This window comes from Ambystoma mexicanum, chromosome 1q (assembly GCF_040938575.1).
Source record: "Ambystoma mexicanum isolate Mex_15411 chromosome 1q, UKY_AmexF1_1, whole genome shotgun sequence".
Classification (NCBI taxonomy): Eukaryota; Metazoa; Chordata; class Amphibia; order Caudata; family Ambystomatidae; genus Ambystoma; species Ambystoma mexicanum.
This window is the reverse complement of record NC_090922.1, coordinates 474,239,883-474,254,214: the sequence shown is the minus strand read 5'-3', so window position 1 is coordinate 474,254,214 and position 14,332 is coordinate 474,239,883. Positions and strand designations below refer to the sequence as shown.

The window sequence follows — 14,332 nt, the reverse complement described above, 5'->3', positions numbered from 1 at the left end:
TTTCCATAAAAAGTCGCTAGGCGTGCGTGCTTTCTCGCTAAATATAGCGAGAAAGTCGCTAAATTAGCAACACTGGCAGTGCCTCTCACCTGAGCAGTTCCCTGAACCGCTGAAGGCGGCGCTTTATATTGAGGGGAGAGAGGGGAGCGATTAGATGCTGGCAGCGGGAGGGGCTCCTGGTTGGGCAACTCAGCCCTCTGACACTTGAGCGGGGAGGGGAGCCCGTGCACTCAGTGCAGCAGGAGGGCGTGTGCGCATCACTGGCACAGCAGACCTGCACCCCCACCCTATGCACACTCACATGGCATGGCAGGGAAAGCCCCTGAAAAGGGATGGTGTTTGCGGCTGAGACACACATGCACTTGTTATGCATGTTTTTCCTCTGCCCTAATGTTTACGTTACACAGTCCCGACACCCACTCCACTCCTTACCTGACTGGCTGGCTGTCGGCTGCTGTCTGTGGGCTGTGGCCGGCACTGGCACTGGGCACTCCACTGTCTGCTGGCCGCTGTCAGTGCTGCCTTGTGGTCCTCCTGTGGGCACTGGCACTGTCGGTCTCGAGCCTGGTCCACTGGTGACGGTGTGTGCTTGCACTGGGGGCTCATATAGCAGCAGCATACATTGGCGATTTGGCGGCAAATTGGGTGGGCAGGGGCAGCCTGCCCAGCCGAATTTTCATTGGGTTATTCCATGGCGCCGGCGGCCCCGGGGCCCAGCCCAGCCCCCAGGCACAAGTTGAAGACAGTTGCTTTCAACTTTGCAAAGAAGTGTTACTTACTTCCTGCAAAGTTGAAAGCAAGTGTAAAATGTACCACTGTGTTCTTACAGTGTGCCGGCCCCAGCTCAGCGGAGCCCTCAGCCCTGCAGGCATGCTGCACCGCCAGGGTCAGGAGAACTCAGAGGAGAGGGAGGCAGGTGTTACAATTGCTTTGGTATGTCTTTGCAATTGCTTCAGTCTGCCTCCCTCCCACAGATCAAACAAACGTTGTCACTCTGGGCTGGCCGCCGCAGGCCAGAAGCTCGTGAGCCAGCGAGCACACACACGGCAGGCGCACCGCACCGGCCCCCTGCAGTGGCACTGGCGGCACACCCGCCGGCCTGGTGGTGGCCCAGGCCCTGCGACACCGTGAATGAATTTGCACATGCATCTGCATGCATCATAAATTATGATGCATGCATGATGCAGATGCAATCATCAAAGCAAGGTAACACCTAGTGTTACCTTGCTATGATGATTGCGCAGAGGCTGGGCAGACTCACTCAGATAGTGCTGCTGGCGTGCAGCGCCTCCCCCTCCTGGCTCCCTGTCCTTGCCATGCCCTGCCTCACTGACTGGCTCGCCCAGCCCAGGCGGCTCACAGGCGTCTCACCCCCTCACACCCCATCTGACTTGGCCGCGAATACTCGCGACGCGGCTCGGCGCACACACACTAGGCCGGGCCCCCAGGGCCGCCGGCCCGGCCTGCCAATAAAAAAAAAAAAAAGACATTTATTTAAACAAAAAAACAACAAAAAAACGGCCCAGAGGTGGCTGCCAGAAAACCGGCCCCAGGGGACCCCAAAGTCGTTCGGCCACGGGCCGAAAGGGCCAGTCCGACCCTGGCTGGAGCCTTCCCGGTGATGTATGTTGTGGGTACCTCCTGTGGGTGGGACCTGGGTGAATAGAGTGTGTGACGAATATGCATTCTGTGTTGTGGGTGTCTAGTATCTGGTGGTTGACACAATGACTGAGACAACCCTGTCCGAAACCGGTATGAATGCAGCTTGGAGTGTTGAATGGCTCGGTACTTGTCCCAATACACATAACTTGTTGTGAGTGTCTGGAGAGAAGTGAATGGCCTGAATACCTCGTGTGCCTGATTGGCTGCCTGCCTGCCTGAATGCCCGTAGTCGTGATTGGATGCTTGAGTGACCCAGCGGAATGAATGGGAGATCAACAGTATATCTAGGGACCTCTCACTGCTAGGAATCGTGTTCAGAAGCTGAAGTCCACTACGACGAGTAACTGGAGTAACTGACGCTTGACCTTGAAACCCTGCTGGACGCGAAGAATTGCTGTTGCTCTCCTTCGCAATCTGAAAGCTGTTGTGTCTCCAAGGACTGACCCAGAGAGGACCAGGTAAGGCTCCCTCTTCCCGAGCTAAGAGGGACCATCGTGCACAGCTGATCTTTGCCAACGCTTCCTGGTAGACAGACCTTCGACAGGCTGCCGACCCGATACGGGGACTGCTGCGGAACTCCACGGAGAAGCGCCCAGACTGTTGTCCGCCACTGTCGACGTCCGCCGTCGCCGACCAGAGCCGCCGTGCTCCCGTTTGCCTAAGAACTTCCATTGATCATCGGACGCTCTCGTCTGCATCGTCACTCGCTTATCTCCCGCTGGAGAAGGCCTGACCGTCGACGCGCCGAGGAGCATCCACCGGTGGGTTTCCCGCCACCTAAAGACCACAGAGACACCGACGACTCGACGCCCTTGCTGGGCCACAGTTCTTGATCATCTCTTTGCGGTCCAGAACTATTGTCACCGAGGAGCCCCGCACGCCTCTTCCTTGCAGGACGCCAATGCTCCGTCGTCGACGAGCACCGCTAGGAACGAAGCTGCCACTTCACCGCCGTAGTTCAACCTGTTCCCCGTCGGACATTCAACGACCCGTGACTCCTGCCTTAAAGGGAGGACACTCAAGAAGGGCCGTCGATTCCCCGACACCGAACGCCAAGTTCCCCCGACGCCTCTCGACGATCCGTGGCTCCTGCTTTAAAGGGAGGCACTCAAGAAGGATCGGTCGACGCATCGTCGGAGTACTCTACTCCACCATGTACATTGGGGAGGGGGGGGACCTTAGTAGGAAGAAGTGAAACTATTGAACATATGGACTGGGCTTGTGCGATATGACAATGCATTACTTACCGTAAAAGCATTTCTGGTGGTTGTATCTGCTTAGATTCACATGCTGTGCATAGTCCGACATCCAGTGGTCACTGCGGAGTATTGCATTTTGTTTTTCGTAGTCGAAAAGGGGACGTCGACAAGGCGGGTCTGTAACACTATCCCTATAGTGGCGTGCAGTGTACCCACAATCCCTCACGCATCAAGGTCCCTCTGTTTGTATTTTTTCTGCCCTGAGGGAGCCTTCTATACGTGAGTGATTACAGAAAAGAGAGCGAGATGTAGAAAGATGTCTATGTTCCTTCCATCCGAGCGGGGAGGAAGGGTGGGCGCATGTGAATCTAAGCAGATACAACCATCAGAAATGCTTTTACTGTTAATCTGCTTAGAATCACATGCTGTGCATAGACTAGCGAGCAGTACCCGGAGTTGGAGGTGGGTTGTGAGAAGGAACAGTAGAGAAAAGATGTCTTAATACTGCCTGTCCCACCTGGGAATCAGATCTAGAGTGAGCATCTAGACAGTAGTGTTTTGTAAAGGTTTGTACAGAACTCCAGGTTGCCGCTTTGCAAATGGACTCAAGGGGAACATTTGCAATGAATGCTATGGATGCCCCAGTGCCTCGAGTAGAGTGTGCTCTGGCTTGAAGGGTAGTTCTCTCTTAGCAAGAGTTTAACAGAGAGTGATGCATTGAACAATCCATCTAGATATAGTGGACTTTCAGATTGCATCTCCTTCTCTTCCTTCTGCCACCGAGACAAAGAACTGATTAGTCTTTCTCAGTGGCCTAGTTCTTTCCATATAAAACATGACAGATCTGCACACATCGAGTGTATGCAGGCTTTTTTCTCCCAAATTTGAAGGGTTTTGAAAGAACGTTTGTAGTTCTATTGACTGGTTGGCATGGAATTTCGATATGAATTTCGGTGCAAACCTTGGGTGTGTGCGTAGAACCACCTTATCTTTGTGAACTGTTACAAAGGGGTCTAAAACAGAAAGAGCCTTTAGTTCACTTACTCTCCTAATGGAGGTGATAGCTATTAGGAAAGCAGTCTTAAGAGTGAGGTCCTTAAGAGTTGCCTTGTGCATGGGTTCAAAAGGTGAGCCCATGAGCCTGGTAAGTACCACATTAAGGTCCCACCCGGGAGCTGGGTTTGCTATCGGAGGGTGTATTCTCTTTACCCCCTCCATGAAGGCATTGATAACTGGGACTTTCCACCATGACGCCTTAAGTTGAGAGGTGGTGTATGCAGAAAGTGCCGCTAGATGGACTTTAAAAGAATTGAACACTAGACCGGAGTCCAGTAAATGGGTCAGGTAAAGGACAATTTGTGTGGGAGAACAGTGAACTGGGTTGATGCTCTTACCTCTACACCAGATGACAAATCTCTTCCACTTGCTAGAATAGCAGTGGCGAGTGTTGGGTTTTCTTGCTTCTCTGAGAATGTCCATGCATCTCTGTGGGAGCTGTAAATGGCCAAATTCTATGACCTCAGGAGCCAGGCTGCTAAGTTCATGTTCTGTGGGCATGGGTGTAGAGTCTTGCCCTTGTCCTGTGACAGTAAGTTGTACGGGCAGGGCAGTTTCACCGGTGGGGACAGGGACATCTCCATCAGGTGCGCAAACCATGGTTGGCGGGCCCACATCGGGGCTACCAGTATCATGGTGACTGGTTCCTGGTGCATCTTGTGCACTATCTTGTTCAGCAGAGGAGTCGGGGAGAAAAGCGTAAACAAATTTCCCTGCCCATGGTATCCAGAGACAGTTCCCCTTGGAGCGGTTCTGTGGGTATCTGGAGGCGTCTATTTCTGGGAAGCCCCATTGTGTGAAGACGTCGAAGACGATGTCTTCGTGTAACCGCCATTCGTACTCTGAGGGCAGAGGGAAGTCTCTGCTGAGTTCGTCTGCTAGCAGAATGAGTTCCCCTGGTACTTGTTGAGACAATAGGAACATGTTGTGTCTGAGAGCCCACTTCCAGATGTTCTGGGACAGCTTGGACAGTCCTGGAGAGTGAGTGCCCCCTTGCTTGTTGAGGTAGTACATGGCTGTGGTGCTGTCCGTGAGGACCATCACTGTTTTCCCTTGTAGGTGTGTCTGGAAGGCTTTCAGTGCTTTGAACACTCCTAGTAATTCCAACGGGTTTATGTGTTTGGACGCTAAACTTGGAGACCAAACTCCGTGTGCAGTTTGATGGGATAGGTGAGCTCCCCATCCTGTGAGGGATGCGTCTGTGGTTAGAGTGGCTTCCACTGCGGGGGTGGCGAATGGTTTCCCTATTACTAGGTTTTCCTTCGACCACCACCGTAGCGAGAGAACCAAGGCCTGCGAGACCACCACTAGATCGTCCCATTGTCCACTGGCCTGACACCACTGGCTGTTGAGCCACTTCTGCATTGGGCGCATGCGCAGGCGCGCATGAGGTACCAAATAAATACATGATGCCATCATTCCTAGCAAGTGCATTGCTTTGCGTACCATCACCTCTCGACCGGCCACATATTGAGGGATCTGAAACAGCATATTTTGGACCCTCTCGGAGGGGAAGACGAGGCCGTCCTTTGTTCGAATTAGAGCCCCTAGGAATTGTTTGATTTGGCTGGGGTCTAAGCTGGACTTCTTCTCGTTGATGGAGAAGCCCAGTTGGAACAAAAGGTCTACTGTCTTTTGGGTGTTTGAGAAGCATGTCTCGTAAGACTCCCCTGTTATGAGCCAATCGTCGAGTTAAGGGTATACCGGTATGGACAACCTGCGCAGGTGGGCCGCTGCCACTGGCAGTACCTTTGTGAATACCCTCGGTGCAGACGCTATGCCGAAGGGTAGCACTCTGAACTGGTAGTGTTTGCCCTCTATCATGAACCTGAGGTATTTTCTGTGCGCTGGCAACATCAAAATATGAAAGTATGCATCTTTCATGTCCAGTGTTGTCATGTAGTCCCCCTGAGATAGCAGGGGAATTACCTCCTGTAATGTTACCATACGAAATTTCTGTGGTTTTACAAATTTGTTCGCTGGGCGCAGATCTAGTACAGGGCGCATGGTTAGGTCCTTTTTGGGTACAAGGAAGTACACTGAATAAATACCTTCCATTACCTGCGATAGGGGCACAACCTCTATTGCTCCTTTCTGTAGCAGCTGTTCTACTTCTTGCAGGAGGATGACGAGGTGTTCTGGTGACAGGCGTCATCCCCTTGGAGGTCTATAGGTGGGGGACCGATTGAACTCTATACAGTACCCGTGGACTACGGTTGACAATACCCACCGGTCTGATGTTATTCCCTCCCATGCTGATAGGAACGATGTTATCCGGCCCCCAACCGAAGACGCCTGGGAGGGGACCCGAACCTTCGGGTCATTTGGTGTTATTTGACGGGGTGCCTCTGGGGATGGAGCCCCGGCCTCTGCCCTTGCCACGGTGTTGTCCTCTTTGGTTATACTGGTTACTGGTTCCCTGATTAGAGGGCCAGTTGCCCGCAGTGTACTGCTGTTGCTGCTGCTGCTGTTGGCCACGAAAAAAGCGGTTGTTGCCAAATCCCCGCCTGTTTGGAGGCTTTGAGATTTGGTCCAAGGTCTTTATGGTGTCGAATTCTTTCTTCGCATTTTCCAGTGCGTCGTCCACTGCCCTTCAAAAGAGATTTGACTCTTCTATTGGCTTATTAATGAGTGACGCCTGCGTTTCTGCCTTGAAACCGGAATTGCGAAGCCAGACGTGACGCTTCAGCAGAATTCCCTGCACCAAAGAACGGCCAGCAGTTTCTGCCGCATCAAGAGTGTTCTTAATGATGCTCTGGTTGGAGTTCCTTCTGTAACTGTAGCCAATAAACAAGTTCTTAGAGGTTCAGGGGCTTCTTCGATGTCCTGCTTAAGCTTTCCCCATTGAGCATCAGCGTAGCTTGCCAGCAATGTATTATTATTGGCAATCCTAGTTGAAAACGCTGCCGAGGCGGTAATTCTTTTGCCCAAGGCATAAAGCTTTTTCCCTTCTTTATCTGGGGGTGCCTCGCTGGTTGACAATGGAACCCCAGCCCTCTTCCTTGTGTTAGTCACCAGTAAGGAGTCCGGGACTGAGTGACCCCTGATATATAATGGGTCTGACTCAGGGGGTGAGAACAATTTCTCGATTCTTGGATTGACCCCTCTTACCAGCGCAGGGGTGGACAGCGATGGGGTGATTTGTCTCTTAACTGAGGCGAGGATAGGAATAGTTTGACTAGTGGGAGGTTTTTCTTTAATAGTCCTTTCAACGAATGCCCAGCATGTGATTCTAAGCAGATTAACAAACATCAGAAATCCATATTTTACAGGTTGCCCAGGTGGGGGGATCTCCACAAAGAACTGTGTCTAGGTAACGGGGCCAGCATTCTGCCCATTGTTTCAACCATCTTACGTTCCTGCCTATCTCTATTGCTGGTTTCCTCGTTATTAATCTGTGTGACATTTTAACCATACAGTTGATGCACTTTAATGAGATTCGATAACATTAGTGGTACCACTTTAGAATTGTATATATTTATCATTATTGACTTCCGAGTACAAAGTGCGTTATTGTGATCGTGTACATACCTTTGAATATTAATTATATAAAGACTGTGTTTTCAGTAATACAGTGTGTGGACATTCCTTTGTGGGGGTTCGGAGACTACACTGTGCTTAAGAACCAGCCCGCATCACCTCCTGAGAAGCTACGCCTTGATTTCTCGTCCATTGCTACCTTATAGAGAATCTTGGCTGGGGTCTTCTGTGCCTCTCCGCTACCAAGCAGAAGTACAGACACCCCCTACCAGTCTTTACACCTAGTCCCAGTAAATCATACAGTGTCACAAGAATTCCACAACAATGTAAAACCAATGCATGATGGTGTGCACAGTAGATGTTGTGATCCTTCTGTTAGCGTGGCAACCACTCTGCTCTTACCCTTGTCATTGGTGATGGTGATCTTGTTCTCCTTTCCAGTGCTTTTATCCACAGCAGATACATTCAGAATTCCATTGGCGTCTATGTCGAAGGTTACCTCAATCTGCGGCACACCACGTGGCGCTGGAGGAATTCCTGTCAGTTCGAACTTCCCCAGGAGGTTATTGTCTTTGGTCATCGCACGTTCCCCCTCGTAGACCTGCAATGAGACAGCGGATTGACAGGTGAAGGGTGAACACCAGTTAGAGTGATGTGTACAATGGATTTCTGTGGTTTCCTTTCATTCCCATTTGTCGGGGAAGGAAATAGAATGTGGAAAACTAAAAGAAAAATCCTGCTGGCGGGATGGGAAGCAGAATGTTAACAACATAGCACTTAACCTGAGATAGATAACAAAGTAGGTAGAGATTAAGGTTTTGTGAGTCATCAACACGTGTACGACCTGCTGATCTTGTTTGTGAGCAAAGTGTGTGCGCGATATAAGGACTAAGATTAGTGTGTTTCAGACTGCAGACCTGCCAGAGAAGTTATTTTTTATTGTGAAAAAACAATTGAGGCTACGCAGAGCCAAGATGAGCGTTGATCCAAACTAGAGTAAATGTTACCCGCAAAAGACAGACAGCCTCATCATGAGTTTGGTGGTAGCCTTTAAATGCGCCGGTAAGACTATTACTGGTGCATTTAAGGGTCCACCAAATCACAGGTTTGGCTACATTAAGCGCCAGCTCTGAGCCGGGGGTAAATGCGCCCGGAAAATTCCCATTTTCGCTGCAATGAGACGGACCCAATGGGGAATTACTGTTACCGCCAAGCCCGTGATCCGGCCCTAATAGCGCCAGAGGGTTTGGCGGTAACGCTATTAGCCAGGTGGTATCCCAGCAGTAATACTGCTGAGATACCGCCCAACTCGTGATGAGGCCAAGAATATTTGTGGGTGGAACTGTTGTAAGGGTGTACCTAATTGTAAGGGTGTCCCTAATTACGCTCACACCAGAATAAATACACCCCTCTAGGGAAGTAAGGCCAAGAGTCTATCTTGTAAGGATAACATATTTAATCTTACAGAACATGAGGATGGTAGCAAAGAACTCTGCTCCCTGAACTGTCTTCTTCTATCTCCCTCATCCATTCCTTTTGTTAGGGAGAATTCTCTGTTTAGGCTGAATTTCCTAACCTAGTGAGTCCCCCAGCAGCTTTGCTGGATTTTTGGGTTTTTTTTTTTCTCCTGCCAAGAGTGAGACTCTTTTTACCCTCACTCTTGGACATGATTTGAGTGTGTTTCTTTGAATGTAGAAGTGTTTAATGGGCTATGGGGTCTTTTACTCCATAGGGTTTCATGTCTTTTTGTGATGTGTGTTACACAGCACCCTCAGTGCAGTGACACAGGGGTGTTTTAGTGACCCCCCCAGTATAGACTCCATACCCTGGGACTGACTACTGTCTCCCAGGGCATGTAAAGTCACCATTGACTTTACTAGTCTTAAATTCTGAACAGAACCAGTACAAACCATCATATTGTGGACGTACTGGCTGGGGCAATTCGATTACCCCAGGGTCTGTTAGTCGAGGGGGCACGTCTCCGTCCCCCCTGATCGAGTTTTGGCTGGTGGCAGTGGATACTACTTTTTATATTCAACCGCGAATATTTTCCTATGGGATTTCCCATTGTTTTAGGCTACTATCTTTATTTAATTATTTACGGTAGCCTCGAACATACCGCCGGTTTATTTAATTAATATTAATTTTCCGGTTGGTATTTTTTGCCAAAACTTGATTCTAAAATGGTGTTTGTGTTCTCTTCTGTGACTCCAACCCAAGTTGAGCCCTTTGTTCCACTTTTTGGCAGGCTTCTCCACAGAAGCCCTCCAAAGTGGTGCCACTCTGTCTGGGGTACTTAGGAGAGGTGGAGGGGAATTTAGGCACCCTGGACTGAGTTGCCTAGGCAACTCAAGTCGCACTCCATCCTGATTGGCCCAAGTGGTGAGCCGGCCGGCTCACCACTTAGCATGTTTGAGTGACAGTTAGGCTGAGTGAATGGGGGTTTGCCTCATAAAAGCAGGGCTTTGGGGACTGGAACTTCAGAAGTCGCCACAGGACCTAAGAATCCGACGAGGGAGAAGCTGAGCCGACCTGCCACGACACGACCACCGGTGGAGCCCTGCTGGACCGCCTCACCACTTTTCCCAACAACAGAGGAGATCTCCCGCCGGAGAGTCTTCTTCCTTTGACTGGTGGGGATAACCAGTTTCACCGTCTTTTCGCTTTCCCGACGTACCTCGTGGCCGCCTTGCCCGTGCCAAGCACCCCGGCAACCGGGATACCACGTTTTACCACGACCGCGAAACCAAGGTACCACCTTTAACCGGAAAACTCAGCGGCTGGTTTCTTCCCTGGTAGTGCAACGACCTTCATCTTTCCTCCAAGTCGAGATCTTCTCTTCCCCTGGACGACGACGCAACTTGCACCCACTACCAGGAACAACTGCCACCGCTGGAGGATCCTTCCCACTTAAGGGACCGTGTCCCGCCTGGCTTCCCTTGCTACCGACTGTACGGGGTAGATTTAGCCCCCGGCTTTCGAACCTGGGTTAGCCTGGGACACCTTGGCTAAACTTTTCTAAGCCTTTCTAAACTCTTCTTGAACCCTCTGCAAGACTTTCTAAGCCTAGTGTAACTGTGTGATCTTGGGCGCATTTGTGCTCTGCTCCCTCTAAGAGTGGGCCCAGCCTTTGGACCTTGGCTCATCAGTGACGTTTTGCTCTCTGCCTTGCTAACAGTGTTTCTGAATCCTAGAGTGGTGTACCTCTTCATATTCTGTCTCCCCCCCCTTTCTCACAAACTTATTAGAGTGCAATCTAGTTAAGCGCTCACCTCTGTATGAAAATATGTGGTGTTTTACTGTGATTTATCTAATAGGGAAAAAGGGGTGTATATATCATAATAGTAACTGTGTTTAGAATATTTTTCAATAAGAGTGCTGGAGTGTTTCAACTGTGTGTTTTTAATAAATAATTATATACTTTGATACCAAAGCTCTGGTCAGTGTTTGCTTGTATTATTGTATCTGAGTGCCTATTGAGTATACTTTGCATACTGCCTAACTCTTCTTGAGGGAAGTCTGACTGCTCAGCCACAGCTACCAGGTAAATCTGGGTGGTACAGACTGCTACCAAGTGGGTTTACTGCCAACACCTGTAGTCTTAAATCTTTTGCAGTGTTCCCTAAGGGAACTGCACAGGTTTCTGCCTAACACTGGTGTATAGCGGTGGGATTTGTATTGAGTATACACTTTAGAGTGCTTTAGGATACCTTAGTACAACTAACCACAAAGCTAAGCACTGAAAAAGTAATCTTTCTAACATGTCAACTATGAAAACTTATAGTCAAGAGTCCCTTGCTACAAAAACTGCTGATTGTTTAAGAGTATTGTGTAAGCATAAGAACCTCCTGACTAAAGGCAAGAAAATGGAGTTAATAGAAAGGTTGTTAGCTAACCAAAGTCTGGATGATGGGTCTGAGGAACCTAACATGCCAGAAAATGTAGAAATTGATATTGATCAAAATGTTGATAATCTTGAGGAAGAGTCAGAAGAGGAGGGTGAGGCTGCTGTGACTGTCCCCCCTAGGCCTCTGTCTGCTCTACCTACTGGGCCTTTACCAAGTCCCACACTAAGTCCTCAATATCTCGAATTAGAGAAAATGAAATTTGAACTAGAGTTCAAGAGACTGAATACTCTGGCTGAACAGAGACATCAGGAAATGAATCAAGAACTAAGGCTAAGGGAAATGGAGCTCAAGCATGAGCTAGAAATGAAGAAATTATCTGTCGAAAATGCTTCTCTCTCTGGCTCCTCTAGAAGTTCCAGTCCTAAAAGACCCCGGATGCCTAAAGAATTGGTTGGTATGTATGAGCCTAAGTTGGATGTGTTGGATTGGTTGTCTCTGTTTGAATATAATCATGGGCTCCAGAACATCACAGGAAATGACTTGCTCACCTGGTTGTTCCCTAGGCTTCCCCCTGTTGCAACTGATGTGGTAATGGAGTTGGGGGGAGGAGGATAGGAAAGAGTATGAATGTGTAAAACTAGCTTTGATAGCTAGGTTTGGGAAGACCCCTTCCCAGTATCTTAAGAGGTTTAGAACCCTCAAAAAGCATGATGGTACCCCTTGGGCTACCTGGGTGAGTGAAGGGTTGAAAAACTTAGAGGGATGGATTAAGGGTTACAAAGTGAACACTTATGAAGGTATGAAGAATCTTTTTATGTTGGAGTCAATTTATGATGCCTTCTCTCCTGAGCTCAGACAGCACTTGGCTGATTCAAAGGAATTAGATTCCCGAAAGCTAGCTAAGGCTGCTGACTTGTGGGTTGCCAACAGGGCCACTCACAAGGATTCTGGGGTAACTCAGAAAAAGGATGAGGGGAAACAGCCTAAAAAGGACTCCAAAGAGAATTCTAATACTGCAAATTCCAAAGAGGGCCCCAAACAAAACCAGAAGGGTAAGCCACCAAGGAAACCACAGCAGAATAGTGTCTCCTCTGGTGCCAAACCAGAGGGAGGTGAGAACAAGCCTCCATTCCAGAAGGCATTTGGAAAATGCTTTGTTTGTGGCTCGACTGACCATGTGAAAGGAGATCCCAGATGCAAGAGTAATCCTTCAGGGATCCAACTTGCCTCCTTAGCCTTCGCTCCAGAAGAGGAAGTCCCAATGGCAAGTGGAAACTTTCTACTGCTGGCTGATGAACCCATTGGTGTCTCAGCCAGTGTTTCTTTAATCTCTCTGGGGTTGTGGGAACACCAGAATTTAGATGTGTATAATTCTATCCCAGATAATACTAAAGAGTATTATAAAGACAGTGTCCAGGTGAATGGTCAGGAGACTCCTGCCATTAGAGACACTGGGGCCAGCATAACTGTGGTGGATGAATCATTTTTCAAGGCAGAGGATGTTGCTAAGGCACCCAAATGCCTCACCAAGTTAGCTGGAGGGCCTGTGCAGATGTGTCCCCAGTTACCAGTTCTCATCCAGTGTAATGACATGGCTGTAAAAATACCTGTCAGTGTACAATGTGAAGTGCCAGGTAGGGTTCTGTTGGGTAATGACCTAAAAGCTCTTGGAGTTGTCTCACATACCCCCAGACCACCTAGTAAAAGGTTACAGGAGCTCACAAAACCTGCAAGAGAGAACACCCTGAGAGGGTTATCTCAGGAGATGATGACAGAGATCACTCCTTTACCACTGGAGCAACTCACTGCAGTAACTACCAGATCAGGAGCAAAGGGGCAACCCAAGACTCCTAAGAAGAAGTCAGCAGCAAGCACTCCAGTGCTTCCAACAGTTACACCTGTAACTCCACCTCCAGCTGAGGCTGAGAGGGCGGTACAACCCTGTATGGTTGAACTAGACTCTGAAGAAGAGCTAGTGGGAGGCCAAGAACTTATTGGAGATCTAGACCCTGAGGACCATCCTGAGCTGCAGTCTTTACTGGCAGAAGGTGGACCCAGCAGGGCAGCTTTCCGTAAGGGACAAAGAGAATGTCCAACTCTGGAGGGTCTCCGCCAACAGGCAGCTGCTCAGGCTGATGGGCAAGAGCCTGGGAAGTATAGGTTGCACTGGGAAGATGGCCTCTTCTACAGTGAACCAACTGAGTCTGAACCTGGAGACTACAAACGCCTTGTAGTACCTCAAGAAAACAGACAACAGTTCTTGCACCTAGCCCATGTTATTCCTTTGGCTGGTCACTTGAGTTTCAAGAAGACCAAGGAAAGGCTCTCACTCTACTTCTACTGGCCAAAAATGGGGGCCGAAGTAGATAAGTTCTGCAAGAGCTGCCATACCTGCCAAACGTCTGGTAAGGTTGGCGCCAAGAATGTGGCACCATTAGTGCCTCTCCCAGTTGTGGGAGTCCCATTTTAGAGGGTAGGGATTGACATTGTTGGTCCCCTTGATCCCCCTACTTCCTCAGGCAACAGGTTTATCCTTGTTGTAGTAGACCATGCTACTAGATACCCTGAGGCAATACCTATGAGAACTGTTACAGCTCCGGCTGTGGCTAAGGCCCTCCTTGGTATTTTTACCAGGGTTGGGTTTCCTAAGGAAGTAATATCCGACAGGGGGTCAAACTTTATGTCCCACTACATGAAAACCATGTGGAAAACCTGTGGAGTTACTTACAAGTTCTCAACCGCCTACCACCCCCAAACCAATGGACTGGTGGAAAGATTTAACAGAACCATGAAGAGCATGATAGGTGCTTTAGAGGAACCCCTGAAAAGAAAGTCGGACCTTCTACTGCCATGCCTTCTCTTTGCTTATAGAGAAGTCCCTCAGGAGGGAGTAGGTTATTCTCCCTTTGAACTTCTCTATGGCCATCCGGTCAGAGGTCCATTGGCCCTGATTAAGGAGGGGTTGGAAGGCGCTCCTCCCCTCAAGCCAGTCAGAGTGACTGACTATGTGATAGGTCTCCGAAGGAGAATGTCACACATGATGGCAGAAGCTAGTGATAACCTGAAAGCTGGACAAGCTTAGGTCAA

The 14,332-nt window shown here is 49.3% G+C and overlaps 1 protein-coding gene across 1 annotated transcript in view; it reads right to left on the bottom strand.

The window, feature by feature from the left end:
- The window catches only part of LOC138528983 (heat shock cognate 71 kDa protein-like), an 819,952-nt gene that overhangs the window by 196,464 nt on the left and 609,156 nt on the right, over positions 1 to 14,332 (bottom strand). The window contains exon 7 of the mRNA XM_069640807.1: positions 7,800 to 7,998. Within this exon, the coding sequence (XP_069496908.1) occupies positions 7,800 to 7,998 (199 nt within the window). The remainder of the gene's footprint in view (positions 1 to 7,799; positions 7,999 to 14,332) is intronic.